This window comes from Morone saxatilis, unplaced genomic scaffold (assembly GCF_004916995.1).
Source record: "Morone saxatilis isolate NCDOM2014 unplaced genomic scaffold, NCSU_SB_2.0 Contig10, whole genome shotgun sequence".
Lineage (NCBI taxonomy): Eukaryota > Metazoa > Chordata > Actinopteri > Moronidae > Morone > Morone saxatilis.
The window spans coordinates 14,106,218-14,132,370 of record NW_023339652.1 but is presented as its reverse complement, the minus strand read 5'-3'; the positions used below and the strand labels follow the sequence as shown (position 1 = coordinate 14,132,370).

Sequence of the window (26,153 nt, the reverse complement as noted above, 5' to 3'; positions counted from 1 at the left end):
AAAAACGGCTTTAACCACTAGATTATTTAAAAAAGGAAAAAAAAAGGGAACCACACAAATGAACATAAGGGAATAAACAATAGAAATCCATGACATTACATCTGCCTGAACCTATAGTACAAAAACAGCCTGGGCTGCAGTAACACTTGGCCAGAGGACATATAGTAGATGAATACTTTTTTTTTTTTTTTTTAACTGTTTGAGGCCAGATTTGCAATTTCCTAAAGTAAATCAGAACATTTCATGCAAGCCAGCAGAAAGGTATGTTATCCAAATTTGGATTTCATACTTGCTGCAATAAACAGATTCAATACAGTATAGCTAGTCCAGCACACTACTAAAAAATGTCTAATGACTTGGCAATCAAGCAGCTGCTTCTCCGTGGTGATGATGTGTCCTCGTCTCTGGTTGCTCAGGTCAGGAGCAGGAGCGGAGTTTGTATGGTCGAACCTCTGATGGGGATCTTCATTGCATCCTTTTGCTGACATGAGTGCCCATCACTTACTGATCTTCGAGCTTTACTACATGCGAATGACGATTTCAGAAATGCTACAGAGGGTCAGAGTGGATGGGCTTTCCACAGTCTTATTTATTGATTCCTTCTAATGCATGATAACGTGTGTCACGCTGTTAGATTAAATAGATTGGTAAAAACTGCATTTCCAAAACGCACAAAAATGTAGTTACTAACTTGTTGCCCGTCCATCACTGAAGTCATACGGCTCTCTAAAAGCTTCACCGGTAGAGATGGGACTTAGTGTGTTTGTGCCCAGTCCAGACGTTACTGCAGCCGTCGCTTCTAAGTCCCAGGCTTGAAAGGCGTTAGGCATTGGGAGGGCTTGGCCAAGGCTTCAGGTGGGTTGGAGGGGGGGAGGAGTGCAATCACTGGTCCAGTGAAAAGTGGGACGTGGGGAAGGGAGTCAGTCACAAGGCTTCATACAGAAGGGTCAAAGGTCAGGTGTATATACAGAATGGGTGGGGGCCTTTACTGTCGACTCTTCAGGGAATCCACCAGCCTGCAAGGACAGAGAGCAAATACAATTCAGTCTCGGTAAACACAAAGAACACATAACACGTTGGGCAATATGAACGAATACTGGAGAGAATGAGTAATACACTGTCTTCTGGTTTTAAAAGGGCTGGGAGCTTTTGACAAATACAGATGTGAATCTGGATAAAAGTAAAAATCATTATTTTAATCAATTATTTCTCTCAGTACAGAAGATATCTACTTCAATTAACGTCCTACCATTCCATTGCCTCATCCAAGCCTGTGCCCTTTGTGGCCGAGGTCTTAAAGATCTGCCATTTTCTGTCTTTGAGGGCGGGAAGGCCCAGGGCGTTGGCCACCTCAGTGGGCGTCATCGCCTGGTCCATGTCTTGCTTGTTTGCAAATACCACCAGGATAGCTTTCTTCAACTCCTCCTCCTGGATAAAACACAGGGTCGCAAAATTACATCATGAAAAGCTGACATTTTGGGACATTATTTCTAGAAAATCCACTTAGTAAAGCCAGAGATACAATCAATTCATTTAATTCAATCCAAAGAAGTGGCAGGTACAAATATCTGTGGCAAAAAACAGCTTTAATAATTTGCATCTAAATGCCTCATTCTGATATTTGACCACTTTTTTTTTAAATACCACTAAATGTATAGTTTTGAAATACTTTACTTTGAAAATCATCTTAATTTGTGTAGATTGAATTTTCCTCTTTTACAGAAAGTAATTTCAAACACTTGGCACTATAGATGTTCAAATTTGAATTTTGGTGTCTGGATTCAACCAACACAAGTTCTAGTTAAGAATTTCCTAATACATAATGTGACCTTGTGGTGGCAGCAGAGGAAAAGTGATTAAAATTGATCTCTGCAGACAATATCACAGAAATCTGTTTAATAGTAGTTGGGTAATTTCACTTTGGACGAGTAGAAATGTTAGACATCTCCACAGCTCTCCAGCTAGCCATGATGACTTCGAGATTATGAAATAATGATATATCCTCACGTCAGTTCAATGTTTTTAGGTTGGAGCTGAGAATAAGCCAGCTTACCTCCAACATGGCCACCAGCTCAGACTTTGAGATGCCCATCCTGTCGCGGTCACTGCTGTCGACGACGTAGATGACCGCATCTGTGTTTGAGTAATAACACCGCCAGTAGGGCCTGTCGAGCAGAGCGCAAAGGTTGTGAGACAGCAGAGGAGACCTCTGAAAGAAGGAGGTTCGGCGAAGACGCAAAAGGTTCAAACATTTGTGAGGTTAAAATAATGTAAAAACAGGGAAAACAAACGATATGATGACGAGATCAGGAGGACATTTCAAGTTGTGCGCGAACAACAGAGATGAACTTGATCTCTCCAAGATGTCAGCTGAGGCACAAGCTGTTTAGAGTTACGCCTGTGTTCCACATACACACATTCACTCCTGGGAGCTCCATAGCACAGCACCATTGGCCAGTACACCTACCTGATACTCGTCTGTCCTCCCAGATCCCACACCTGGAACTTCAGATTCCTGTACGTGACTGTCTCCACGTTGAAGCCGATTGCTGTGCGGAAAGAAATGTTGGTATAGTGAGGGCAGAGCACACAAGCCTTATCTAATCTGTAGAGTACAGTGTGATGGTTCTGCTGACTACAAGTTCGAGTTCGATTCTCAGCCTGTGTCATAACGAGGAACTGTGCAATCGATCACAAACAAAACTCAGGATTTTTAATTGCGGGTTGCGTGTAATTGAATCAACATTTGTTCGCACACATGTCCATAGACGACCAGCATAAATGAAATCCCCATGTCTTCATCAGCAGGGCATACAATTAGCACCGTTCACCAGCCAGATGCTGGTAGAGTATACAAGTGGCTGTTTGATTTTCTTCACTCACCAGCAAAATAACAACAACGGCAGGCTATTAAGCGGCTGGTAAAATGTGACGCTGTCCCCGCCGTTGGGCCAGTGGACAAAACAGTCCTGCACCCCGTTCATCAGGCTAAAGAAACAGCACGCGTGTCTGTACTCACATTTCAGTGTTTGAAAAACAGAACATTATCACTACGCTGTAGGAATCATTTTAGATTCTGATGGCCTTTTGAAATATTTGTTTTTCCTGTTAGTATCACAGCTGTCCATGCCGACAGCCCTGCCCACTGCTGCTTTGTACTCGGTACGAACTTTATTCGCTCTAATGAATTGGATTAAAGCCAGGGAAACCAGCTTCTCTCCAGTCCCGTGGTTCTCAAACTTTTTCTGGCATTCAGACGCCAAAAAAACAGTCCCACCTCACACCCCAATTTTTATTTTTTAAACCAATGATAGGGAGCTAATAATGAAGGATCCAGGTTGAATTTGAGTGAAACAAAGGTTAGCACAATAGCACCAGCAAACGCGTTCTCATTTTGTTTACCCTACATAAATCATATTCATTTAACTCCATATTTTCCCCCTGGTCATTGCAGCCCCACCTGCAGTGGCTCCACGCCCCCCCCGTCGGAGAACAACCGCTCTAAGTCAAACACTCGTGTGTCAAAGAAGAACGCTGATCAGACTGGTTACCCAGGTTTACCCATGTAGCAACAGGATTACTGGTCGATGCCATTCATAATCTAATTACCATACACACAAAGGTTGTTCTCGTCACACTATGTTACAATGGTGTCTGGGCTGACTTTAACCGATGTGGATCTGAGGATGTTCTCTGAGGGGGAATACACAGCAGTATGGGAGTAGAGAAAGAGAGCACAGCAGCACATACTGGGGATTGTAGTGACCACCTCTCCGACCTGCAGCCGGTACAGAATGGTTGTTTTTCCGGCGCCGTCCAAACCCAGGATCAAAATCCTCATCTCTCTGGTGCCAAACAGGCCCGAGAAGAGACTGGAGAAGAAACCACCTGAAGGAGACACACACACACACACACACACACACACACACAGGGAGGAATCAGTGCTGAGAACAGGGACTTTTAATTAGCAGATGGATCGAAAATGTACCCTCTGGCTTCTAGTGAGAAACCATGGGCATGTGTCATTATTATGTCTTTGTATACATTTATTTATGAACTCAAATCATCAAACTATAAAAGGTTAAACGATGGTTAATCGACTGCCACAGTAGGAGTTCATTGGAGTCCTAGAAGAATTACAGCAACAGAGAGAAACGTGACAGTAACCACACACAGGAAAGTGAATCTGGCGTTAAAGACTGAGCTCTTTCTACACCTGGAGCTCTTTAAAACCCTTCTCTTTTCCGGATTCACAACAATGGCCTCATTAACAATGAGCAGTGCCAATAGCACTCAGGTGGTTGAGCGAGTTAGCTTCTGGCGTTGTGGACAGACGGAGCTGAATAACGTGCTTCATCTTTTATGTTCCTTGACGCCAATATGAAGATATTATGAAACAACTAACACGGGTAGCTGGGAGGGAAACACGTTTGGAAACTGTGCCCCACTGAAACACCACGGAGGAAAAACCCACGGCATTCACTGTCAACAGCTAACGCTAGCGAGCTAGCTGGTCACAGCCGCGTCAAACGGAGCAGGCAGACACAAAACATGTAATTAATGGACTCTAAACTATCCATACGCATGTGGGCTTTATGTACTCGAAGGGGAAATACAGGCAGCACCGACCAACAGTTAAAACGCTCACCCATGTCGATGAAACTACGGTCCTTGTAGGAGCAACGCTGCAGCAGGTCGGTCGGACAGAGACCTTCTTCCGTGTGGCTGACGTGTCGCTGGAAGACGTCACCACCCTCTCGCCGAGCAACGTTTCGCTTCTTAACATTCGTCACACTCAATGTTTCTCCGTGTTTTAATATAAAAAACGGACTCGTGGCACGAGTTGAGATGTTTTCAGCAACGCGGTTGACACGTTAATAGCGTTCGGGGGTTTATAAACGTGAATTGTAGGTGTGTTGCTTTGTGAAAACGTAGATGTTTTAGTGGAAAGTGCTGCTCGAGAAAGAAGGCTCGATCCGGGCGCTGTGGTACAGGGGGCGTTCAAGAAGCCAAAACGGATACGCGTTCCCAAACGTTCTACAGCTATTCTTAGTGAAGGGGATGTGACAAAAACTGGTGGATTGTTTTGAATGCAGCTCACGTTAGACGAAGGAGTTGCCCTCTCTGTACAGCATCAAATTTATGATCACCCTCACACAAGAAAGATTATAAAGCTAGATGTGGATGCTGCTACGCGGTTCGTGTCATTTGATGCAAAATGCAACCGTTCTGAACAGTTTAGAATAACTTTACAATGCGGGAACTGCTCTGAGCTGTAATTATCTACGGATGGACCTGGTTCCCGTCGGCTGAGACATCATTTACAATCCGCGGTGAGACTGACGAGGCGGGACCGCCGACAGGATGGTGGAGCGGTCGGACCGAGCCCCTCTGCTGGACTGGGAGGAGGTTCCGTCCGCGGAGAAGCCCGGCGGAGCGACACCGCCGGCAGCACACCCCAAAGAGCGACTGTCGAGCCCCTCCAACAGTCGTGCCTCACCGGGATGCTCCGCGCCGGGCTTTGGGTGGAGCAGCGGTCCGGGGGGTCCCACTCCCAGCAGGTCTGTCTCCAACGCAGACGGCTGCAGCGCCCCACCCGCGACCTCCAACAGCACCCCGGCGGGCGCGGACGAAGCGCTGCGCCCCGACAGCGAGGAGCATCCCTCGGATTCAGGATCGAGGGAGGTGTCCCTGGAAGACAGGATGGTGAAATGGGAGGAAAAGGACCAGATTGTGTCGGTCTTTGTGGTTACATTCAATACCAGATCAGGTGGGACATAAAATATGCGACGTGGATTTATCACTGCTGTGTTAGATCGAATACAAAATCTTTCCAGAACAGGGAGAGGATACTGTTTATAGACAGGAAGGGGGGGGACATACATGAAGCATGCCTCGTCTTGTGCAAGCAATCCCTGTGTCTGACGCCCAAAACGAAGAGCGCATGTTTGTACCAAGTCTGCAGAACCTTCTCCTACAGGTGTGGCTCTGTCTGACCTGGCCATAAGTTTAGAGACACGATTAAAAGCTGCGACACCTTCTGTAGTCTAAGTACAGGAAAGAAAATGTCAAAATGTCAGGACGAGCTCTGTGATGGAAATCAATCAGCTGGCTGCAGAGTAGGGCTATACATTTTTAATGAGGGGCATGTTGAAGACAGGATGAGCCCCCTGCAAAATAGAAGCCAATCAGGTTACTTACCTAGAAGGCTAATCTATTTAAGCATCAGAAGATTTAATGTTTCGAAATGATAGAGAAACCCTGATTGTGCCACAGGATGTTCCCTACAGGGTGGAGCTGGACACTATGTGATGTTGCAGTATGTTTGATTGACAGGACACCAGGACAATAATAGGGTGATGAACAGGTTATAACAATGCATTTTATTTATGTTTGATTTTTTTCTGCTCAGTGGAAGGATCAGGGTCACTGGTATCAGTACTCATAGTCTGATAGGGGCTTTGCAGGAAAGACCTCCATTTGAAGCCGACAAATAGGACTCCAGGTAGATTAGCTGGATCGATTCCTGCATTCCTGCTCCGTACGGTCAATATTGCTACCCTTGTCTCTCCACGTTTTCTTAACACCAGAGCCAGGATTCACAGGGTAAATCATGACAAGATGAAACACGACACAGGTCTGTTCGCAGTACACACCGGTTTCAGGATATTAACAGAAAATACAACAGGTAAATGTATGATATGAAATAATACAAGCCAGTTGTGCTATGGTACATCATTATATGTGAACCTATAGAGGAGAGCATCGCCCTTTTATTCACTATATTAATCAGTGTTTGCATATTTGCTCAATGTTACAAACAACCCAGATGAAACAGCGTGTAACAAACAGCACAGAGCCGCAGTATTTGTAACGCTCACACCAATTTATCCACAGTTTGTGCACTATGTTAGAATATAAAGGAAAATATACCTCTGTCTCAGCTTCAAGTGGAGACTATGATGACAGTTCTGTCAGTGATTTGGTAAGTTATCACAAAACATATTCAGATATTGCAGCATCAAACATTTGCTCCATCCCTACTAACAGATAATCAGCTCCACTTCTGCTTCCTTAAAGGAGCAATCCAGCCTAATACACTTAAAAACAGGTGTTCTTTTAATTCCCCTGACTCATGTAGATACATGCTTTAGGTTTTTCATATACATATATATGTTGGTTTTTTTTTGGGGGGGGGGTATCTTTAAACTTTTATTTAGAGTGAAGCAGAGACAGGAAATTAGGTAAGAGAGCTTCACACTAACAAAGGAGATTTAAAAATGTACTAGAATATTTCTGAGGATGAACTAGGAAAGGATCCGGGTTCATTTTAGTATTTCATCTATGATAGTGCTGTATAGGGCTGACACAACGCCAATATACAATATCGATTTGAGGATTGTTTCTTACAGGATTTAGTCAAGCGTCAGGAACCACGTGATGCATCAAAAATCAGAGCAAAGCTGCTTTTGTGCATTTGTCCACAAATAAAACATGCAATGAAAAAACATTGTGTCTCTACTGTTTTAACCAGTAATGAGCTTTAAATACTGGTCTGTCTGTGCAGGAAATAGCTTCAATAGGCACTTCGCACTGCATGATACTTAAAGCTAAATACTTCATGTCAATAACAGCTGTCAAAGTGAAAATAGAGCATCTTTGGTGTTTGGTTGCAGGTGCTTTTTAGTCTCTAGTGGAAGATACAGACCTGTTAACTCAATCTGAGCATCAATCAAGTCATATTTCTGCAGCAGCTCCACTGACTGATACATGTAGCTACTGAATAGACTGAAAACCACAGTGTCTGAGTCACCTTCTCTGTCTCCCTGCTCCTATCAGGCTGTATTTGCTCAGCTGCCGCTCGAGCGTCAGCGCCCAACCGGCACATAATGAATTCCAAGGAACGCAGTCGGGCTGTGTCACTGCTGTTTCATGAGCATGAAATGAAACGTGATAATATATTTACCGTCTGGTCTTGTATCAGCATTTGTCTGCTTTGCCTGTGTGTTTTAATATTGTCTCTGTGTGGCGTGGGTGCGATTAGGGAACATGCTGGAGTGGTGTCTGCCCAAAGACATGGACCTGGAGGGAGTGGAGTTCAAAGCCATCGCCAGCGGCTCCCACCGAGTCACCACAGACTTCATGTAAGTGTGTGTGTATGATCAGTATGCACAATAGTGGAAGTTGTTCACCTTCTTCAGAACGTGAAGGACACAACCCAGTGGAGGAGGCTGATTTAGAGTATTAGGATGCGGCCCCATGTCTTCCTCCTCCTGGCAGGACAGAACGACAGAAAGCGTTGCCCGGCAAAAAAAAAAAAGAAAAAAAAAGAAAAGCTCAGCCATCTGGCAGTGCCTTTGCTTTTCGTGACTCATGGCTTCGTGTCTGTCTCCCTCTTCTCTCTCCCTCTCTCCCCTTCCATCCTCAGCTACTTCCGGAAGGGCTGCTACTTCGGCCTCGCCTGCTTTGCCAACATGCCGGTGGAGAGCACGGTGGAGAGGGGGGCGAGGATGAAGTCGGTAGGGATCCTGTCTCCTTCCTACACCCTGCTCTACCGCTACATGAGCTTCCTAGAGCACCAGGTCAGGTAAGAGGAGCTGGTTCTGTGCAACAGAGTGGTCTGCTTGCATACATGGCAGGGGTTGTTACTGTCACTGAACAACAGACGTCTAATCAGGGCTGCAACTTATGATTATTTTCATTAGTTCACAGCCCAAGGTGACGACTTCCAGTTGCTTGTTTTGTTCAACCAATATCCCCAAAAAGATATTCAGTCACCACAATGTCACATTTGGTTGCTACTTAGGAGCTGTTGATTATATCACACAGTCTTCCACAGTTGTTATGGAATTCTGAATGTTCAAATGTTTTTTCTGAGCACTTTAAAGAGTTCCCAGAGTTAAAATTGAGATTGAAAATCAAAAACATTAAAGTTTATTGAACCAAAACACTTAACTTAAATAAGCTGGAATCAGCAACGTTTTTGCATGCATAAATTGCTCAAAATGAGTAATTAACGATCTATATCTTTTTTAATTAATCAATCAATTCGTTTTTCATCCTGCTAAATTAATTGACTACGGTAATCATTGTAGCTCTGCTTCAAATTTGTTGGGGTTACTGGGCAAAAAAATACTCTATACAACACAGTGTTATAAATGTTTGTTCATGAGGTAGATTCTACATTCGTGAGTGGGGCTAGGATACTAAACACATCTGAGCAATAGTTATAAAATAATCAATAATGTAATTGGCAAAAGTGGTGGACCGACCGAGAGACCGACAGGCTGTTAACATGGTTGCTTACATGTGACTGCTGATCCACATGACAATATTAGTGGTAGACCGATAGGGGTTTTCCAATGGTTGATGCTGATATTTAGAGAGCATTAAAACAAAGAATAGTATAATTCCATTATTCCACACACATTACAATCTAATCAGAAGCCGTGCTCGCCAGTAACAGTTTTAGATTAGATTTTCCGGCATTTAGGATGGGAGAATGAAGTTCAGACATATGTTTACAGCAGGATGCATAACAGTTATAGTACAGGTCTGGAAACTAACTACTAGTAAGAGGCTTCAAGTATGCAACATTAGTCCACAGGTAAGTTCAAAAATGGCCTCCAGAGGCCGCTAGTGGGGCTTTTTGGCTCCGCTCAACCTACTTCTTCTTCTTCTTTCTTTCCTCTCATCTCAAATAGACCACTTTCAGTCCTGAACACAACTCTCTATATTCTCTTCCTCTCTCTCTCTGCTTTCCCCGATCCTCCTCTCTTCCCTTTCCACAGTTCCCGCACTCTGGCCTCTGCTGGCCTCCAGTCACAGTGGTCATGCTTCTTACTCATCATTCCCCGCGTAGCTCATTCCAGATACCTCATCTGCTGACTGCTATGGCAGTTATATAAAGGGCTCACTGTTGGTCACGAGGTGGTTAACATAGTTAGGAATTTATGAATACTTTCATCCTTTACCCTCTCTCAGCCTTCCCTCTGTTTCTGAGTTAATGGAATACTGTGAGAGGGACTGTGGTTAGAGAATACTAAGAACTAACAAAAGCTTTAATACAGAAAAACATAGCCATAGTCAAGGTCTAGCTATGTTGGGCAGATACACTTTTTTCCTAGACTGACATCTAGCCCACTGCTTATTGGTGGCAGTTCAATTTAGTCCAGTCTATTGTTACTGAATGAGGGTTTCCAGGCCAAATGAATTTGTATTACAAAGAGCTGCAGCTGATCATTTGTTTCTGCACTAATTATTGACTGTTTACCACATGAATTTCACATTTTAGCGCTCCATTTTAAAATCAAAATGGCTCTCTGTGGTGAACAATAATCCCAGTCATTTTTAAAATATACTATTTGGAGGAAAAATCATGGTATGTTTATATACCTAAAAACACTTTGGTGGTGTTTATACTGTGTGTAAAGAGCACCAGGCACTTTTTGCCCATTGTTCATATCAGTGTGCATCATTTCCTAAAATTTATACTGGGATTAACTAGAATAGTTTGGGTTGGGATTATTTTACCAGGATTTGAAGTATAGCTACATCGTGGTTGTAGCTTATCAGCTATTCCTTCCTAAGAGAAGCTGAAGTTAAGAAGAAAAATCTGCTTGTATATTTGTGAAGATATTTAATTTTGAGATTTAGAATTTCAACAGTTTTAATGTCAATTTTCTTGCCCCTGCTCCAGGCTCCAGCTTCAGTCCCCTGGCCACTACTCTCCCCTGGAGGCCTTCTATGAGGACAAGAGAGCACTTCTGCCACCCAGTAGTGACGGTGTTGTTGTTGGATGTCCAGCCAATGCCTGGGGAGCTGCAATCAACCACAGCATGCACCCTGAGATGAAGGTAGGAAGGACATTTCCGCTTCTACGGCTTCGTCAGCTGGTGTTTTTTGCACTTTATTACTCACTAACCTTTTGCACCTCTGTGTGTGAATACAGATCACCCACCCTGCAGGCTGCATGTCCCAGTTCATCCGCTTCTTTGGGGAGCATATCATGGTGCTGTGGAAACTGGCCCTCCTCCGCAGACGCATCCTCATCTTCTCCCCTCCGCCTGTGGGTGTGGTCTGCTACAGAGGTGAAAAACATCTGGATTTATTTACAAAGTGTTTCAATAGAAGTTTAAAGGAATAGTTAGACATTTTGGGAATCGCATGCAATCGCTTTCTTGCCGAGAGTCAGATGAGAAGATTGATAGCGCTCTCATGTCTGTCTGTGAAGCTGGAGCCAGCAGCTGGTTAGCTTAGCTTAGCACAAACACTGTAAACGGGGAAAACAGCTAGCCTAGCTCTGTCTGAAGGTGTCAAAAACTTGTTAATTAACACGTTTTTCTCTGGATTGTTGACAAAAAATATATTGTAGAAAACTGACAATTTGTTGTTGTTGAACTTTAGCCTTTATGCTAAGCTAACAGTCTCACGGCACAACAGACATCTAACTTTTTGCAAGATAGGTAAAAAGTGCACTTCACTTTAAATGTCCAAATAAAACAAGGATTTTCATGTTTTCAAAGGTGTATCTTTTTCAGCTGTGAAGCCCATTAAACATATTCAGAAAACACATTCAGAAAAAGTTATTTAAGTCTAATTTAATGTATGAGTTTGCAGAGTTTATATCAGCGTACATGCAGTCCCTTTCCAGCTGTATTAGTGTTGGACAGCCTACACGTCATGCACACATTCATTCACATCCTGTGTCGCTCTCCTCCTCTCCCACACCTATGCATCATTTTTCTAATTTCACCCTCCACCCCCTCTTCCCTCTCAGTGTACTGCTGCTGTTGCCTGGCAAACATCTCCATCCCCGGGATTGGTGTGGCTGTGCCCGAGTTCCGGCCCTTCTTCTATGTTAATGTGGCCGATATCAGCGCCCTGGAGAACGAACTCTCCTACGTAGCATGCAAGTGGAAGCTCGAAACATGTTAACATTTGTGAAAAGCCCCATTGAAAAAAAAAAATAGTCGGGTCTAATATACAACTTTTGCAGGTATGATCAGCATCTCCTGTATGTCAATTCTTGTTTGTATTCTTAGGTACTACTGAGAAGATCTTTGAGGAGAAGAAGGATCTGTATGATGTGTATGTAGACAATCAGAATGTAAAGACCTGCAGAGACGGCCTGAAGCCTCTGCTCCGCCTCAGCACTGCAGACAGGGATAAATATCGCAAACTCACTGAACAGAGGTAAGTTACACTGTAAAGAACACTGCTTACGCTTAACAGTAATTTCCAGACTGGGATTTAAAGGTTAAGGCTCTAAAGATACCAAAACTACCAAAGAACTAAATCTACTAAAATGTATTTCCTATGTAACCAAAGTATAAATATATGTATATAAATATAAATATATCTTATTCCTCATCTGTAGAGCTCCATTGTTGCCCAAACATGATTAAAAAACCATCAGTGAGCCACATGTACTGACATGTTCCCTCATTATTCTGAACATGGGCACTGTAGTTTATTTTGAGTCAGTCAGACATACAGTGTGCTGCTTATGGCTGACTGCCTCAGGGTAAGAAAGGTGGAAAGTACTGAAAGATGGAATAGCATATTGTTTGTTTTTGTTTTTGGTTTCATTGGACCTTTTAAAAATATAGCACCAAAAATATAGAATAAGCCAGCCTTATCGGTAACAAATTTGACAAATGCAGTCTCCTACATTTCAATGTTTTTTTTCTAAAGGGTTGATTAAGTAAAATTGGCACTCTAAGATTATTCAGCAGGTTTTTCTCAGAGGAGCAAATGTCTAATGGCCATCAGTTCTGCACACCACATCCTCTTTTGGATTTCTTTCTGTTCTTTCTCTTAATGTGAAAACACTGTTGATCATTTTAAATTACTCTTTACTTTAGCTATGCTAGCCGTGTGGCAGTAGACGTCCGTCAGTTGGATGGTCGGTCCACCACTTTGGTCCAAACGGATCTCCATGAATATTGAATGGATTACCTTGGCATGTTATGTAGACATTTAAAGCCCCCAAAGGATAAATTGCAATGGGAATGATGAACCCTTCAGTGTTGATCTGGTCAACATTTGGTCCACTACTTCAGTTTATGTACCTGCAAAACTAATGACATTCCCATCAGCCTCAGCTGCACTCACCACCGTTAGTATGTTAACATTGTATTAGCATTTTGTCACGCTAACATTAACAGCTCGAAGCACGAGTAAAGCCTAACTCTCCTAAATGAAAATACATGATTATTCATAAATTAGTACACATTACATATTTAGGTATAAATCACAAATAGTGCAGGTTTTTTAAAGGAAGAGTCGGATTTAAAGTGTGTCTCTGTGTGTGCAGGCAGATGTTGCTGTACTCCCAGGAGGAGAATGGAGACTGTGTGTCCAGCGAAGAGGATCTCTTTATTCTGTAAGTGTATGATTCATTCAACCAGCCAGCGGAGTGGTAACTACTGATTAACCACTGTACGCAGAGCTGACACAACTTGATCTTTTTATGAGGATCCTGGGAAGAAACTTAAAATTTAATGAAAGAGGTAATGAGCCTGACAGAATCTCCTGACCTTTCTCCTCTTCTCACACTCGCTGTACTTACTAAATCTCACAAAGTGCATATTTGTGCTATTTTTTTTATGCTTTTCCCATGTTATCACTGCTACTGTTCAGCTAAGAGACATGGAATGAAAACCAGGGTAATGTGGGAGGAAAGCATGAAGGACAAGGGGAACAAAACAAAGGGGGGAAACTTTGTAGATCATTTTCTAAATGATTAGAAAATACATTTATTCGAATACATTTCAGTTGTGAAGCTACCATCTTCCTACCTTCTTATCCAGGTTTTTCCTGGAGCAGAACAACAGGATTTTCCAGACCCTCAGTGAGGTGGCAGCAAGCCCAGATCCCACGCTGACCCAGGAGAGTGTGAGAGCCATGGGTCTGGATCCCCATGGAGACAGGCTCTTCCTGCTCCACCTGCTGGAGATCTACGGCTATGACACCCTGCTGGTGTCGGAGCAGCTGTGCTGCAGTTGAGAGACAACAGACGGGCTAGCTTTCCGCCTTTCATCACTGCTCGTTTTAAAAGGGGGTTGAGCTTTGAGTGCTGCATTACTGGCTTCTTGGAGTCTTCAGGACGGTTTGAGCCACCAGAAATTTCTCTGGTATATCTTTTATTTTTGTTGTACATCTCCCCGTGCTTCTTTTGTTCACCGTGGTTCTGCTCCCTCACAACCTGATGGCAGGACCAACATTTAAAGTCCTGTAATTCGGTCAGTTCTACTTGATACATCCTCTCCGAGATAAACTCACCCTTAAGATGGATTACCACGGCTGCTTCTCTGGATTGGATACAGCTGCAGTATTTCAACACTGAGCCGTGTGTGAATTCAATGGATGGCAGGTCCAAACGCAAGGTGAAGATAACATCAAATTAACACTAAAGTGGCCTGAACTGTACTTGGACATCAAGTTGAATGACAGAGCAAGACAATTCTGAGATGAAGCCAGCGATTTGGGCGATTTTCAGTGAACAAAACGTGTACTGAGGATTAATGTATGTAAGTGTAATAGAGAGGCAGCCTTCCTGTAAATAGTATTGCTTTTTTCCTTTTATGTACAGTGTGTCAGCGTATGTGTGATATGGGGTCCGCCTCTCTGCCAGTGTTGCTATCCTTGTAAGTGCTGGATTTTAAACATCTCATTTTTAAGCCTCTATGTCCAAATCAGGGCCTCCTTCCTTAAAATCTAACTTATGTCACTACAAGCAGGTCAAACCACCTTTGTCTTCAAGAGCCATGTCTGTAAGCACTGCTGTTTAAGTGGCACTTAAAGCCACAAATGAGCAGTTAATGTCAAGACTAATTATTTTTGGCCTGAGCTATGACCAAATCAGATTTTCTAATGATGTCCAACAGGCAAGGGTGATGTCCACGAGGACATAGAGGCTATCTGAAATGGCTTATTTGCACCCTGGCTGTCAGCTGGGCCTGCAGTTCAGAAGAATAAGCTGTTGCACAATGAGCACCGTTTAGTCTTTACTGCTGTTCTTAAATGTCCAGTTGTGTTTGCAGCTCTAGTGTCAAGTCAAAGACGGGCCTTTAGGGGGAGAGTTCACAACTTCAGATGATTCTCTCAATTCAGAGACACTGAGTTGATCTTTTTTTAACAGCTACCATCTCTAGAATAGATCATAGAGAATCGAATAAGACACAATTCTGTAACTTTTAAGCTCTGTACATTTTGAAGCGCACCATAGCAACGTATACTTTCAGCTTTGTCAACAGCAAAACAGAAATTGCACTTGTTGGTATTTTATGTTGCATATTGCTGTTGATGCAGGAGGTAGTGCATAAGTGACATGAAAGAAACATTAGACCCTGAGGTTCGTTGTTATTGGGAAATTAAGCGAGAACCTTAAAGCTGCATTAATCAAATTTTGGCCACTAGAGGGCATAAGAACTGACTACTACATCATTAGCTTAAGTTTTCAAAGGCCAACATGTTAACAAATAATGGCCTGAATTGGATATAGCTGCTAGCTGTTCAACGTTCTTCACTAGCTAGCTGCTAACTTTGTGTGTCTCCTGTTTAGTGCTGGATTAGTAGCGTATAGTCAGTCTATCAAAACATTTTGCCAAAAGCAACAGTCTGTTGATGCTGTAAATATGGTCGAGTGGTTTGAGTGAACCATGCAGTAAAAATGGTCCATAAAACCAGAACTAGCTAAGAGGCTAAAAAAAACTCTGTAGAGCTACAGAAATTTAGTGAGAATTCTCTGCAAGTTTGTCAGTAACAGTGACCTTTTTCACATTACATAAAGTAATTTGACTCTGTTAATATAAAATACTAATTAATGTAGCTTTAAGCAACTTTTCCCTTTTATGGGACATTTTCAATTTCACCCTGCATACCTCCATAGATCACATATAGTGTAGTTATTCATGTGGAACACCAAGGTCAGTGTTTTAAGGAATTTCCTTTAGAGGATTCACCACTACATAATTGCTACATGAAAATACATGCACTAAAGAAGAAAAATTTGTTTGAAATAATTTAAATATACTACAAGGAGCTTTTAACTGGGTTATGAAACTGACGTTATAAGACAACAAGACCATCAGTGAAAATATTGGCTATTTCTATATTTTGTTATTCTTGATGCCTGCCACTGGGTCAAATTCAGTCCAATTTCCCTTGAAATCAGATGAAACACGGCACTACCGCTTTTGTCCACAGCGGCTGCCAGAATCAAAAGTTCCTTGTAGCTGCTTCAAAGTCAATAATTTTTATTTGAAGTGTCTTCTTTTTGAGACATGCTGCACACTAAGCTAACCTGGTGCTTTGGTTACTCTATGGGCTTTATACAACAACAAACTAAAGGTTATTATTCTGTCAATTTCTGTTTTACACTGATTGCTTTGGTCCTTTTAATTTTTTTTATGTATTCTGTTAAGAGTTTGTTTAGCTGTAAATCGTTTTTAAGTGTAGATATTCAATTGCTGTAACATTATCTGTGAAGAAATGGGATCAGTTGAATGTGTTTTATAAGGCAATTAAGATCCCACTGAGCCTCTGTGAAACCCTCATGCAATTATGTGTTCAATTGTCCGCTGTAAGAAAACATAGCGTATTTTCACACCACATCGCATGGCACCTTAGACAGCCTGTACAGTGCTGAAGCAACCATGTTTGTAGTTGAAGGGATAGTCCAAGTCATGTTAAAACACCTTCACTTTATTTATTTTACTGTAAACCATTTCAGAAATAAAGTGCATTGCCACTTATAAGGAAAACACAGTTCTCAGTCTGAATATTATTTATCAACAATCTTTACATTCCTGAATTTCATTTCTACATTTCATTCATTTTATCAAAATGTGCAGTTCAAAGCCACCGTCTTTATTATCAGTGCACTTGTTTCATTTGTTGCTGTGTGTTCGTGTATATGCTTGTATTTCTTCCTTTCCATCGTGGCTAATCTCAAACATTCAGGAGTAGTTTTCTATGTTGCCATTGATGATAAATTCCTCACCACTAGAGACTCTTCCATCATTCACATTACCCTTAATTCCACATCTGGAGCCACTTGTGGTGATGTCATAGCCACTGAGTGGCATCCTGCCTGTCACAGCAACTTTAAGAACAGTCAGCCAGCTCTGTTTGAGGTCCAAGCTATCGCAGGAGAACGTGTGGGTTGCTCTGGATTGGCTTAAACAGAAACAAGGCTGACCCTGGAGCTCTTGAAGGGAATCCTCCACTCTGTAGCCCAGCAGAGGTATACAGGATAGGGGCTTTACATCCTGGAGATATGGGGGTGAATGAAAGGGATAGAAAAGCATGTGATGGATGTGAAGGTTGAAGCTGTGCATGGCGAGATTTTGTATGGAAAAACAAGCTTCTTTTGTCATCAGCAGGGCTGCAACAGAAAAGTGTGTTTTCTAATAAAGGATATGCAGCAATGGTACTTATTTCACAGGCCACCACTCATTGCCAGTCAGTGGTATGTTGACATTAAAAAGGAGAACTGTTTGTTTTTGGAGAATAAGGATATTACCGTTTTCTGTGGATACATAATTAGTTTTATTTGGTTTCATTCATAACAGAAGCAGGTAATACTCTGTAGCCTTCGGGTTTCAAACTTTCAAAATATGTTTGTGCAGTTGATTGCACAACAGCTCTTCACAATTTTAGCAGTTTCCTTTTTTTTCCATGCCAGTGCGTGATTAAAGATGCTGACTATTAATGTTGTGACTGCGGTGACATATGACAGCATCACATGCATACCCTCTAGAAACAGTTCCACACAAATCACAGCGAAATACAGAACACCAGTGAGTATGTGGCACATAAACAATGATACAAAATATAATAATACGGTAGTATTGCGGAGATGCCTACCTGTGGAGCAGCGTACAGACAGAGGGTCGGAAGTTCAGTTCTGCTGATAACCGACCACACCTGTTGCCAGGTCTTGGGGTTGTCACCGTACAGCAGGAAGCCACTCATCACGCCGTCAGTGGACACTGGAGATGCCTCCAGCTGACGCACAGAAGAAAACACAATGCTGTTAAAGACTTCCCTTCGGTATATTGTATTTTGTGCTCCTAAAAAGTTTTTAAAAAAATTCCATTTTCTCTGCAGAAGATACCACACTTGAATTCTTAATGTCAGTTTTAAAAAAGTGTTTTAGTATAGTTGGTTTTATTCACCACTGCCAGCTGTGTAAAATGGGAAAATGTATACATGTTCAAGCATCCATAACAGAAATGACTTCAGGGTAGAACTGTCTTTGATTTGAAAGATAACCCTTGTCATAACCGTTCAAAAACACAAGGCTCACCTCCACTATTCGTCTCTTCTTCCCCTCCACCCTCTCCCCTCTCTGACCGGTCAGGATGGAGTAGCAGGCTTTACACACTTTGTTCAGCTTGTTATTGTCATACTCTAAAGCCACTTTATTGTCTGAACACTTCCAGCACACCACCTGGGGAGCAGAGAAACCACCATTGCTATATTGTCAAAAAGAGCTTTTGTGTGCAGTGTGTTTAACACAGAGCTACCGGATCTCGTCACTCACGCAGCCACAGGCTCTGCAGTGGTGTCTTCTCCTGGTGAGCGCGTTGAAGGGTTCCTGGCATTTCATACACACGGTCACCTCGTTGTCCCTGATCCAGCGAGGGGCACGTCGGCCAAGTTCTTCAGTCTAGAAAACACAAAGGTCGCAGATGTAGAAGTCCTTTTGTTTTGTTTTTAGAATAGATTATAAATGTACAACCCACTTCTGATATCATCAAACTTACTGGTTCTTCTACGTTTAGCTCCTTAGAAGCCAACTTGAAGGTTTCATTTTTCTTCTGAAACACATCAATGGCTTCCTGAATTAACTGGTGAAAAAAAAATTAATTATTATCTTTTCCCCAATCCATTTAATATTTAATGTGTTGCTCCAAACACTACTGTAAATAAATACCCCTTTACCTTTATCCACTCATCTCTATCTTGTTCAGAGCTTGAAAAAAAAAATAAACAATGACAATTACAATTTAATTTACAAAACATTTATGTACATGCATTGATGTTTAATAACACATAATTATGTTCACAGACTACAAATATGTTAAGTAATTTGAAATCAAATCAAATGCATGTACTTTCCAACTCGAACAGCTTCTACCAAAGCTGCACAATCCTCTCAATTTGTTATATAAACCTACTTCGAGGAGTTTTGAACTGGTTACGAAACAGTCTAAATTTAATACTGATGCCTCTGTATGATCTACATAAGCACCATGAGCATTGGCTCTTTCTATGTAATTATTTTTAATGCCTGCAACCGGATCAGATTCGATTGAATTCCCTTTGAATATCAATCAAACAAGGCTGTGGAAACATTGCCGCTTTTGTCCACAGCTGCCAGAATCAACAAAAAAAATTTAACTTCCTTGTTGCTGCTTTAACATACTTTTTTAGGCAGACAACTTTACAAGGTGACAAAATGAGATGTCAACTAACAACCAAACAAAAAAAAACGCAGGCAAACACTGAGCTCAACTTAGATACACCCCACTTTTAGAACTCACACACACCTGGCCTGCAGCTCAAGGGTCCTCTCCTTTCCAGAGACCTGGAAGGTGTATGGATGGCCTTCATTGGTGGTCTGCTGCACCTGCATGCCATCCACTCCGATCCTGCAGCGGACAGTAAAACGCTGCCCAACGAGGCTGAACTTAGGAGTGCAGCACAGCAGAAAGTTGTTGAACTGTGGAGAAAAGTTATATAACCTAATTTACAATTAGACTCTTAACTAGAGTGAATTAGAAAAGGTGCAGTTTAAAACAACTATGGTATTATGTTAATAAAAAGGTCAAACAAACTCATATTAGATGGGTAGATATGCACAGTCAAAATGTTTTTGGCAGATTATCGATCATTGTCTCAAACAAAAACAAACAAAAACAAACAAAAAGATGTAATGAGTCTGCATCTGTTTGTGTATAAACATCAGTGTTCTAACCAAGAATAGATGCCTCTCCATGGCCGATGTGTTCCTGGCAGCAAGCTTGAGCAGGCGACCCTCCTTGAGGAACTCGTTGGTTGGGTTGACCACTTCCTCCTCTCCAACCATCTCATAAATCTCCAGCAGCCGCTTCAGGCTCTCCTACAGGGAGAGAAATTTAACAATGACAATACTGGCTTTTCATTTAATTGATGTCAAAAAAATCTGGCAAAAGGTAAATGATGTGGTAGTTAATGGTAACGTACGGCTTTGTGGATGGCGCTGTTTGAGTGGGTGGCTGCCATGGAAATGGTCCGGAAGGACTCTGCGGGAGAGAAGAAAGGAAGAGGTTCATTCTACTTATTAGAGAGCAAAACAGAACAAAGAGAGCAACAATAAAAATCCAACACAAGCACACTCCATAAGCCAGCACATGATGAAGAGGTCAACAGAGTGCGATAACAACAGCGCACTTACTGTGAGCCGGCTGATAATCTGGGTTGTCCTCGGGCAGTTTCTTCAGGTAATCCCTGAGCAGCATCTCGTAACGTGGAACCCTCTGGACTGGCTCCAGCATGTGGTGCTGCAGGGTCAGGCTGCCACACACCTCCTGACTCTAAAAACAAGGACAACACACATACAGAACATCCTGCTCACACCACACAAATTACTAATGACCTGTTCATGTTAGTATATTGTTCTTTACTTTAAAAATGGGGATTGTTAGCAGGATTACAATTTTACTCCATGTCACTGTAAGCTGATGATGTCTTTCTGATTCTTTTTTTGTAACGGTAATGGATTATTATAATGGATCCTGATTACTCTGTTACATGCAATCTGTTATTCCCCAAGCCGGAGTATGTCTCACCTGTACGTCTTGGATGATGTTTCTGAAGGCAGAGGAGCGTTCGGTCCAGGTCCTCACTAGCTCCATTGCCTGGTCAAAGTTCCTCATGTAGTCGGCGTACATCCTCAGGAAGGGTGCGTGTTGCAGCAGGACATTACCCAGGCCTGGGCTCTCGCGCCTACATTTGGTGGAAGTGGGGAGGTCAGGGGTGTAAGGGTCTAGACTTATAGTACAGGCTGTCTGTAAGTATTTGGACGGTGACACCCACCAGTGGCTGATGCAGTTTTCTAGGTCAGGTAGCAGAAACTGGCTATGGAAGGAGTAGATGGAGGAAATGTTGGAGAAGATATTTTTGATCACCTCGGGAGGGAATGAGCCTCGACCGGCCTCTTCTGTTAGGCGTGAGCAGAACACCTGTGGTGGGAGTTAGAGAGGGGCAACATATGGGGATTCATCTGGACAGTTATTGATCTTCTACATAAGAAGTGTTGTATTCCTCAAGACCACAAAGTATCTAGTACTGCAGTAGCACATACACACACAGAGAAGTCTGTTGAGAATGTGGCAGTAAAGGACATCCATGCCTCATAATAAGAACTACGCTGACCTAAAGAGGCACGTAGCTGTATCTTTTAGCACTAATTGCATTGTGTTTTCATAGAAGGAGCCCCAAATAGAATACCTTGTCAAGCAGGTGGAGACGAGCCACGTAGGCCCTCTCTGTCTGCAGGAGTTCATTGGCTATCTTGTACAATTTCTGCTCCGTCTTCTCTTCATCCTTTGGCTCGCCTCCTCCTCTCTCCTTCCTCTTCTCGTCATCATTCTGTTCACCTTTAGACTCCTCATGAATCCTGCCATCTTCTGCTGTTGCTTCATTCCACTGGCAAGAAGACTTCGAGCCATATCCTATTGGTAACTTGCCATCTTCCATTTTGTCATTTCTTCCCTTCTCGTTCACTTTCCCCTGCGCTTTGCCAGTCATTAGTCCAGGGGAATGCTCTTTGCCATTGCTTGACAGATGGGCTTCATTAGCAGAGTGATTGAGTCTGTGGTTAACTGGTGCTTTGATGGTGATGGCTGGCCCGTTGTAGTTGGGTGATTGCAGCAAATTCAGTGGAGAGCGTTCACCTTTTTCAGCGTGAATACTGCAGAAATAAAGTTCACCATCATTAAAAATTAGACTAATATGTCTACCTGTATTTGCACATCCATCCCCGCCCTTGCACCACCGTTTACCCTTTCTGCAATGGTTCCTGCTTCTTACTAGGTCAGGGTTTTTAATTTGAGTTTATGTACATGCTTTTAATGTATGTTTTGTGATTTTCGCGCTACTGAGCTACACTGCCGATTTGAATCCCGGGATACAATACAAGGTACTCCTATTAGCTCATCTACCCTCTACCTACTCTATCTAGTCTATCTACTCCTACTCTACGAATGATGGATTACTACCCTTGATTCGCTATACAGGCTACAGGAAGGTACGTTCAGCAGGTTAACGTGTAGCAAATTCAAAATCCAACCTGCTTCACTCCCAGTAAAGCAATCAGCGTCAGGACACTCAAGATTTCCCCTTTTCTTCTCCTTGTCCTTCGTCTGCGGCTGGGATTCTGTGGAGTCGAGCCAGGATTTCGACCGTCCTGTGGCGGCCCTTGTACGCTCCGCCATCTCCTCCGCCTGCAGCAGGAAACTCGGGCTGCGCAAGTACTCCCCTGCGAGAGGGATCCTGCTTCCTCTGGGGACACGCCTTACGTGCCACCTTCCCGGTCAGTACGCCGCACTCCTGGAATCTGCCTCTTTTGCCTGGACTTGGGAGACTGAAATGGACTGCCATGAGATTGTTGGAATCCTTCAGTGTGTCGTGGCAGGGCTGATGTGCGTGCTCCAAATAATCCATTCAGAAACGGTTCCATCCTCCTCTGACAGGACTCAGGGCCTACACCTTCTGTGCTGCTGACACAGGAAAATAGAAAACTACACAACCTCCTGCTAGGACTCTGATCTTGCTCTGTGCCATTACGCCACTGAAGGTATTAATTCTTGGTCGCGCGACTGTGGCTTGAGCTGTCCTGTCCTTCAGAGGACTCAGGAGGTGAGCTGGTTTCTAGGAGGCACTGCAAAGAGATAGCAGAACACATGAGGAATACTAACAATGTAATTGCAGGTAGAATAATTCTGCTTCTCTTTTAAACAATCAAACTAGACGCGCCCGGGCTTATGGTGCCACAAAATACTCCAAATAATCCACACCACCTGTTGTCAACAGTTTCATGTATAACTATTTTCTTTCCACCGACCTACACCCACCAATCGTATCATCACAGAGAAGGAAGTGTGCATTTTTGAGCTAACTAATGTTACAGCTGGGCAGGAGAGGACAGCGTTAATGTTCACATCCTGTCAGCCTACCTTGTGGTTTGAAAGGTGATCCTACAGCGGGGCTTCTTTTAATGTCTTCCTCTGCTCCAGGTTTAGAGTTTGGCTCCGCTCCACAGACGCTGTCACAAGCACGGCCACAGCTGTACGAGCCTCGCACTCCACTGCTCACTACAACAACAAGTAGTTACTATGTTAAACCATATGTACATATTTATCCACACACACACACACACACACGCCAATGTTTTCTGTATACATCTTTCACACTTTCCCAAGGCTACAGTTATACTGGGTGAAATATTTAAACTCAAATTGTCTTAATACTATATTTTATAATAATGGCATAAGTGGAAAAATGTAAAATCATTGTACACATTTTCCCCAAAAAACATTTCCCCATTTGTGACCTTGACTACTATTAAAATAAAATGTACTGGTTTTGACCTTTGAACCATGCATTTGTTAGAATGCCCACTGATGGTGTGTTTCGAGAACCTATTTTGCTGAGTCCTGGGAAACTGTATACAACATTTCATCAACTTTGAGCCATTCTGAGTGGATGATTCAGAGGTTCCTGCTCTGTCCTCAACTGCTAACACCATACTGTGTTTCTGCAACACTTGGGTTGTTACAGTACAGTATGATGCACCGTCTCTTGCTGTGCTGTTTTTGTTTCTGCCTGTTGTATGTGGTCACTGGGATTAAAAGAACCAGTGGGTAGGATTTAGTGGCATCTTGCAGATTACTGCAACCCACTCGCCTCAACCTCACCTTCAAGCATGTAGGAGAAACTACAGTGGCTGTGAAAAGCCCTATTTAGAGCCAGCGTTTGGTTTGCCCGTTCTGGGTTACATGGCAGTTCAACATGGCGGACACCCTAAAAGAGGACCCACTCCCTGATCTCCCACGTGTAGAGAAAAAAACTTTCTAAAAAAAGGACAAAAACACGATTCTTGTGATTAAGACTAATGAAAATATTTAGGAATATTATATTCCATCCCTGCCTGTAAGAGTTAGTCAGAAATTGAAAAGATTAAACCAACTCATTTAAATGTAGTCCAGTCCAGTCCAGAATGTTCCAGGTGAGGTTTACTTTTGGTCCAGAAGCCATACAGATGAAGCAGATAAAAGTCTTGCTTTACACCGGTTTTGTATTTGAGCTAATAAACAATAGACAGTGTGTGCATGTTAAACACATCCCAGTATTCACTGCTGTTTCACTTCTTCTCCACATCCTCATACTTCACAACAACTTACTACATTCAAACCGTGTTTTCTTACCTGCAGTTCTTTTCCAAACTTATGGGCAGATTATCCATGACTTATGTAACAAAGTGAAGCTTTCGCCTTCATTCCTGACTCCGCTCAAGCGTTAACAGATTTGCTGGTCATGTGTAGACAGCTAAAGCCTACTTTCTCAACAACGCCGTACTTCTGCTTTCTCACTTCTCTCTTCTTTCCATAGTGTCCAACCTTTGCCAGTGACGTTAAGTCATGTCAGCGTCTGAGAGGCAACGTTCAGTGCTTGACAACACAAACAGAGCGCCATCATTCCCACAGAGTCCTCTTTAGACAGCAACCGTCTCTAGGTGGAGCACAAACGCTTGAGAGAAAGATGCATGCTGAAGGCTGTAAAGGCCACAGTTATTCAAAAGCTTCTACCATTTCAATTTGGTCAGGTTGAAGAGATATTGGAAAATAAAAATACTGTGTTTGTGCATTTTTTAGGTTATATAAAACCATAAAACCACAACATGTTTTTTACTAGGGATGTCCTGATCCAGAGACGGGGTCTGTTACAATACTTTTGCGTACTTCAATTTGGATTATCCGACACATTAAACAGCCGTAGCTACAACATCTGATCGACTTGATTCAAATATGAGGTCCTGGTTCAAAAATATGACATTTATAAGCTTCACTTATTCATAGGATGAATGATGATGAATGAAAGGTTAAGTGGGAGAATGTGATGTATCACTCTGATGGGACCAAAGAAAACACTAAATCCATTCAGACGTCTCTAGTTTTTACACTTTGGTTTAAAAAGAACATTTAATTAAGTGAGATTTAGAGGAGCTGGTAGGCAAATCTTTCTAGCAATTTTCTAGCTCTCTGGGAAAAAAAGGTGAATACATTTCTTTCCCAAAATGTCAAACTATCCCTTTAATATTTTCAACTATTAAGGCACTACCGTGTGTATCACTTTCTAGCCTCTCAGTTGAGATTTTAGCAGTTTTAACAGCCCTCCTGCAAAAAAGTCAATGACGTATTCATCTTAAAAATGAAGAACTATTTAAAAGCTATATTTTGCACGTGTGGTTGTTTCAGCAAGGCTGACATCAAGCCAGGGACTCATTTGCATTATATAGAGAGATGGATGGCACTGTAGAATCCTGCATCTGACAGTACCATAGGCGCAAACGTTCTTCTCTATTTTAAACAGATAGTACTGCCTTAATGAAGGAACAGAGCGGCCTTTGTGCGCGTTGTGTGTGTGTGTGTGTGTGTGTGTGTGTGTGTGTGAGGGATTGACAAATGCTGGTCTCAAGACACACAGGCAAAGTCCAGGCTGAATCAGGGGAAAGAGATTTCAGTGCAGTAATCCAACAATCTAAGAGGCTAACAGCCAACTATGCCTAACAATTTGTGTACACACACGTATACACACACACAGTGGCTGCCTGTCAATGTTTTTCCTGGGCGTTTCCACTGTTGATTTTGATTTGGAAAAATGGATTATTGTTGAACAGTGTTTTAAACAGTAATCAAAACCCATTGGTAAACCACTTATGGTGATCTGGACACATTAAAGCATTTGGGCTACAACTGGGGATTATGCATTCATATAACCGCACTGAATGAAGAAAACCCATTTAGAGCCAATAAGACTAAGACTCTCTTATTAAGCTTTCTGTAGGTTTTATTTACTTTGGAATAATGCAATTAAAT

At 42.5% G+C, this 26,153-nt stretch overlaps 4 protein-coding genes and 1 long non-coding RNA gene across 5 annotated transcripts in view; 2 read left to right on the top strand and 3 right to left on the bottom strand.

Annotated features, from left to right (window-relative positions):
• The window catches only part of LOC118338552 (sodium-coupled monocarboxylate transporter 1-like), a 60,860-nt gene that overhangs the window by 26,270 nt on the left and 8,437 nt on the right, over positions 1–26,153 (top strand). The gene's annotated exons all lie outside the window — the stretch shown is intronic.
• Positions 177–4,793, bottom strand: arl1 (ADP-ribosylation factor-like 1). Its single transcript, XM_035675881.1, has 6 exons — positions 4,649–4,793; positions 3,751–3,888; positions 2,468–2,549; positions 2,054–2,165; positions 1,250–1,428; positions 177–1,016 (listed from the first exon to the last, which is right to left on the bottom strand). The coding sequence occupies exons 1-6, from the start codon at positions 4,650–4,652 to the stop codon at positions 986–988; spliced, it is 546 nt and encodes a 181-aa protein (XP_035531774.1). The 5' UTR covers positions 4,653–4,793; the 3' UTR covers positions 177–985.
• On the top strand, positions 5,014–16,769 carry LOC118338568 (DENN domain-containing protein 11-like). Its single transcript, XM_035675874.1, has 9 exons — positions 5,014–5,770; positions 8,045–8,144; positions 8,429–8,587; positions 10,700–10,856; positions 10,952–11,090; positions 11,780–11,911; positions 12,045–12,195; positions 13,319–13,387; positions 13,815–16,769. Exons 1-9 carry the CDS (start codon positions 5,365–5,367, stop codon positions 14,008–14,010), a joined length of 1,509 nt encoding a protein of 502 aa, XP_035531767.1. The 5' UTR covers positions 5,014–5,364; the 3' UTR covers positions 14,011–16,769.
• On the bottom strand, positions 16,689–22,719 carry LOC118341816 (FYVE, RhoGEF and PH domain-containing protein 4-like). Its single transcript, XM_035680212.1, has 14 exons — positions 22,481–22,719; positions 21,505–21,967; positions 21,091–21,236; positions 20,844–21,000; positions 20,450–20,588; positions 20,239–20,297; positions 19,991–20,134; positions 19,563–19,735; positions 18,955–18,985; positions 18,777–18,860; positions 18,554–18,679; positions 18,317–18,460; positions 17,875–18,015; positions 16,689–17,276 (listed from the first exon to the last, which is right to left on the bottom strand). Exons 1-14 carry the CDS (start codon positions 22,717–22,719, stop codon positions 16,965–16,967), a joined length of 2,358 nt encoding a protein of 785 aa, XP_035536105.1. The 3' UTR covers positions 16,689–16,964.
• Positions 22,879–24,620, bottom strand: LOC118338618. Its single transcript, XR_004797269.1, has 3 exons — positions 24,483–24,620; positions 23,232–23,369; positions 22,879–22,936 (listed from the first exon to the last, which is right to left on the bottom strand). It is a non-coding gene; the product is annotated as an uncharacterized LOC118338618 (long non-coding RNA).

What these genes read in the sequence shown, in the direction of transcription:
- arl1 (XM_035675881.1), bottom strand. An exon ending in AGCTGGTGGCCATGTTGGAG is followed by an intron (nt 1,429 to 2,053) that starts GTAAGCTGGCTT and finishes TGTTTTATCCAG; the next exon opens with GAGGAGGAGTTGAAGAAAGC. An exon ending in TTGGATGAGGCAATGGAATG is followed by an intron (nt 1,017 to 1,249) that starts GTAGGACGTTAA and finishes CTGTCCTTGCAG; the next exon opens with GCTGGTGGATTCCCTGAAGA.
- LOC118338568 (XM_035675874.1), top strand. Translation starts at nt 5,365, where the DNA reads ATGGTGGAGCGGTCGGACCGAGCCCCTCTGCTGGACTGGGAGGAGGTT. An exon ending in CGAGTCACCACAGACTTCAT is followed by an intron (nt 8,145 to 8,428) that starts GTAAGTGTGTGT and finishes TTCCATCCTCAG; the next exon opens with CTACTTCCGGAAGGGCTGCT. An exon ending in CGAACTCTCCTACGTAGCAT is followed by an intron (nt 11,912 to 12,044) that starts GCAAGTGGAAGC and finishes TTGTATTCTTAG; the next exon opens with GTACTACTGAGAAGATCTTT.
- LOC118341816 (XM_035680212.1), bottom strand. Translation starts at nt 22,719, where the DNA reads ATGGATTATTTGGAGCACGCACATCAGCCCTGCCACGACACACTGAAG. An exon ending in GAAAACTGCATCAGCCACTG is followed by an intron (nt 21,001 to 21,090) that starts GTGGGTGTCACC and finishes CACCAAATGTAG; the next exon opens with GCGCGAGAGCCCAGGCCTGG. An exon ending in ACAGCGCCATCCACAAAGCC is followed by an intron (nt 20,135 to 20,238) that starts GTACGTTACCAT and finishes CTCTCCCTGTAG; the next exon opens with GAGAGCCTGAAGCGGCTGCT.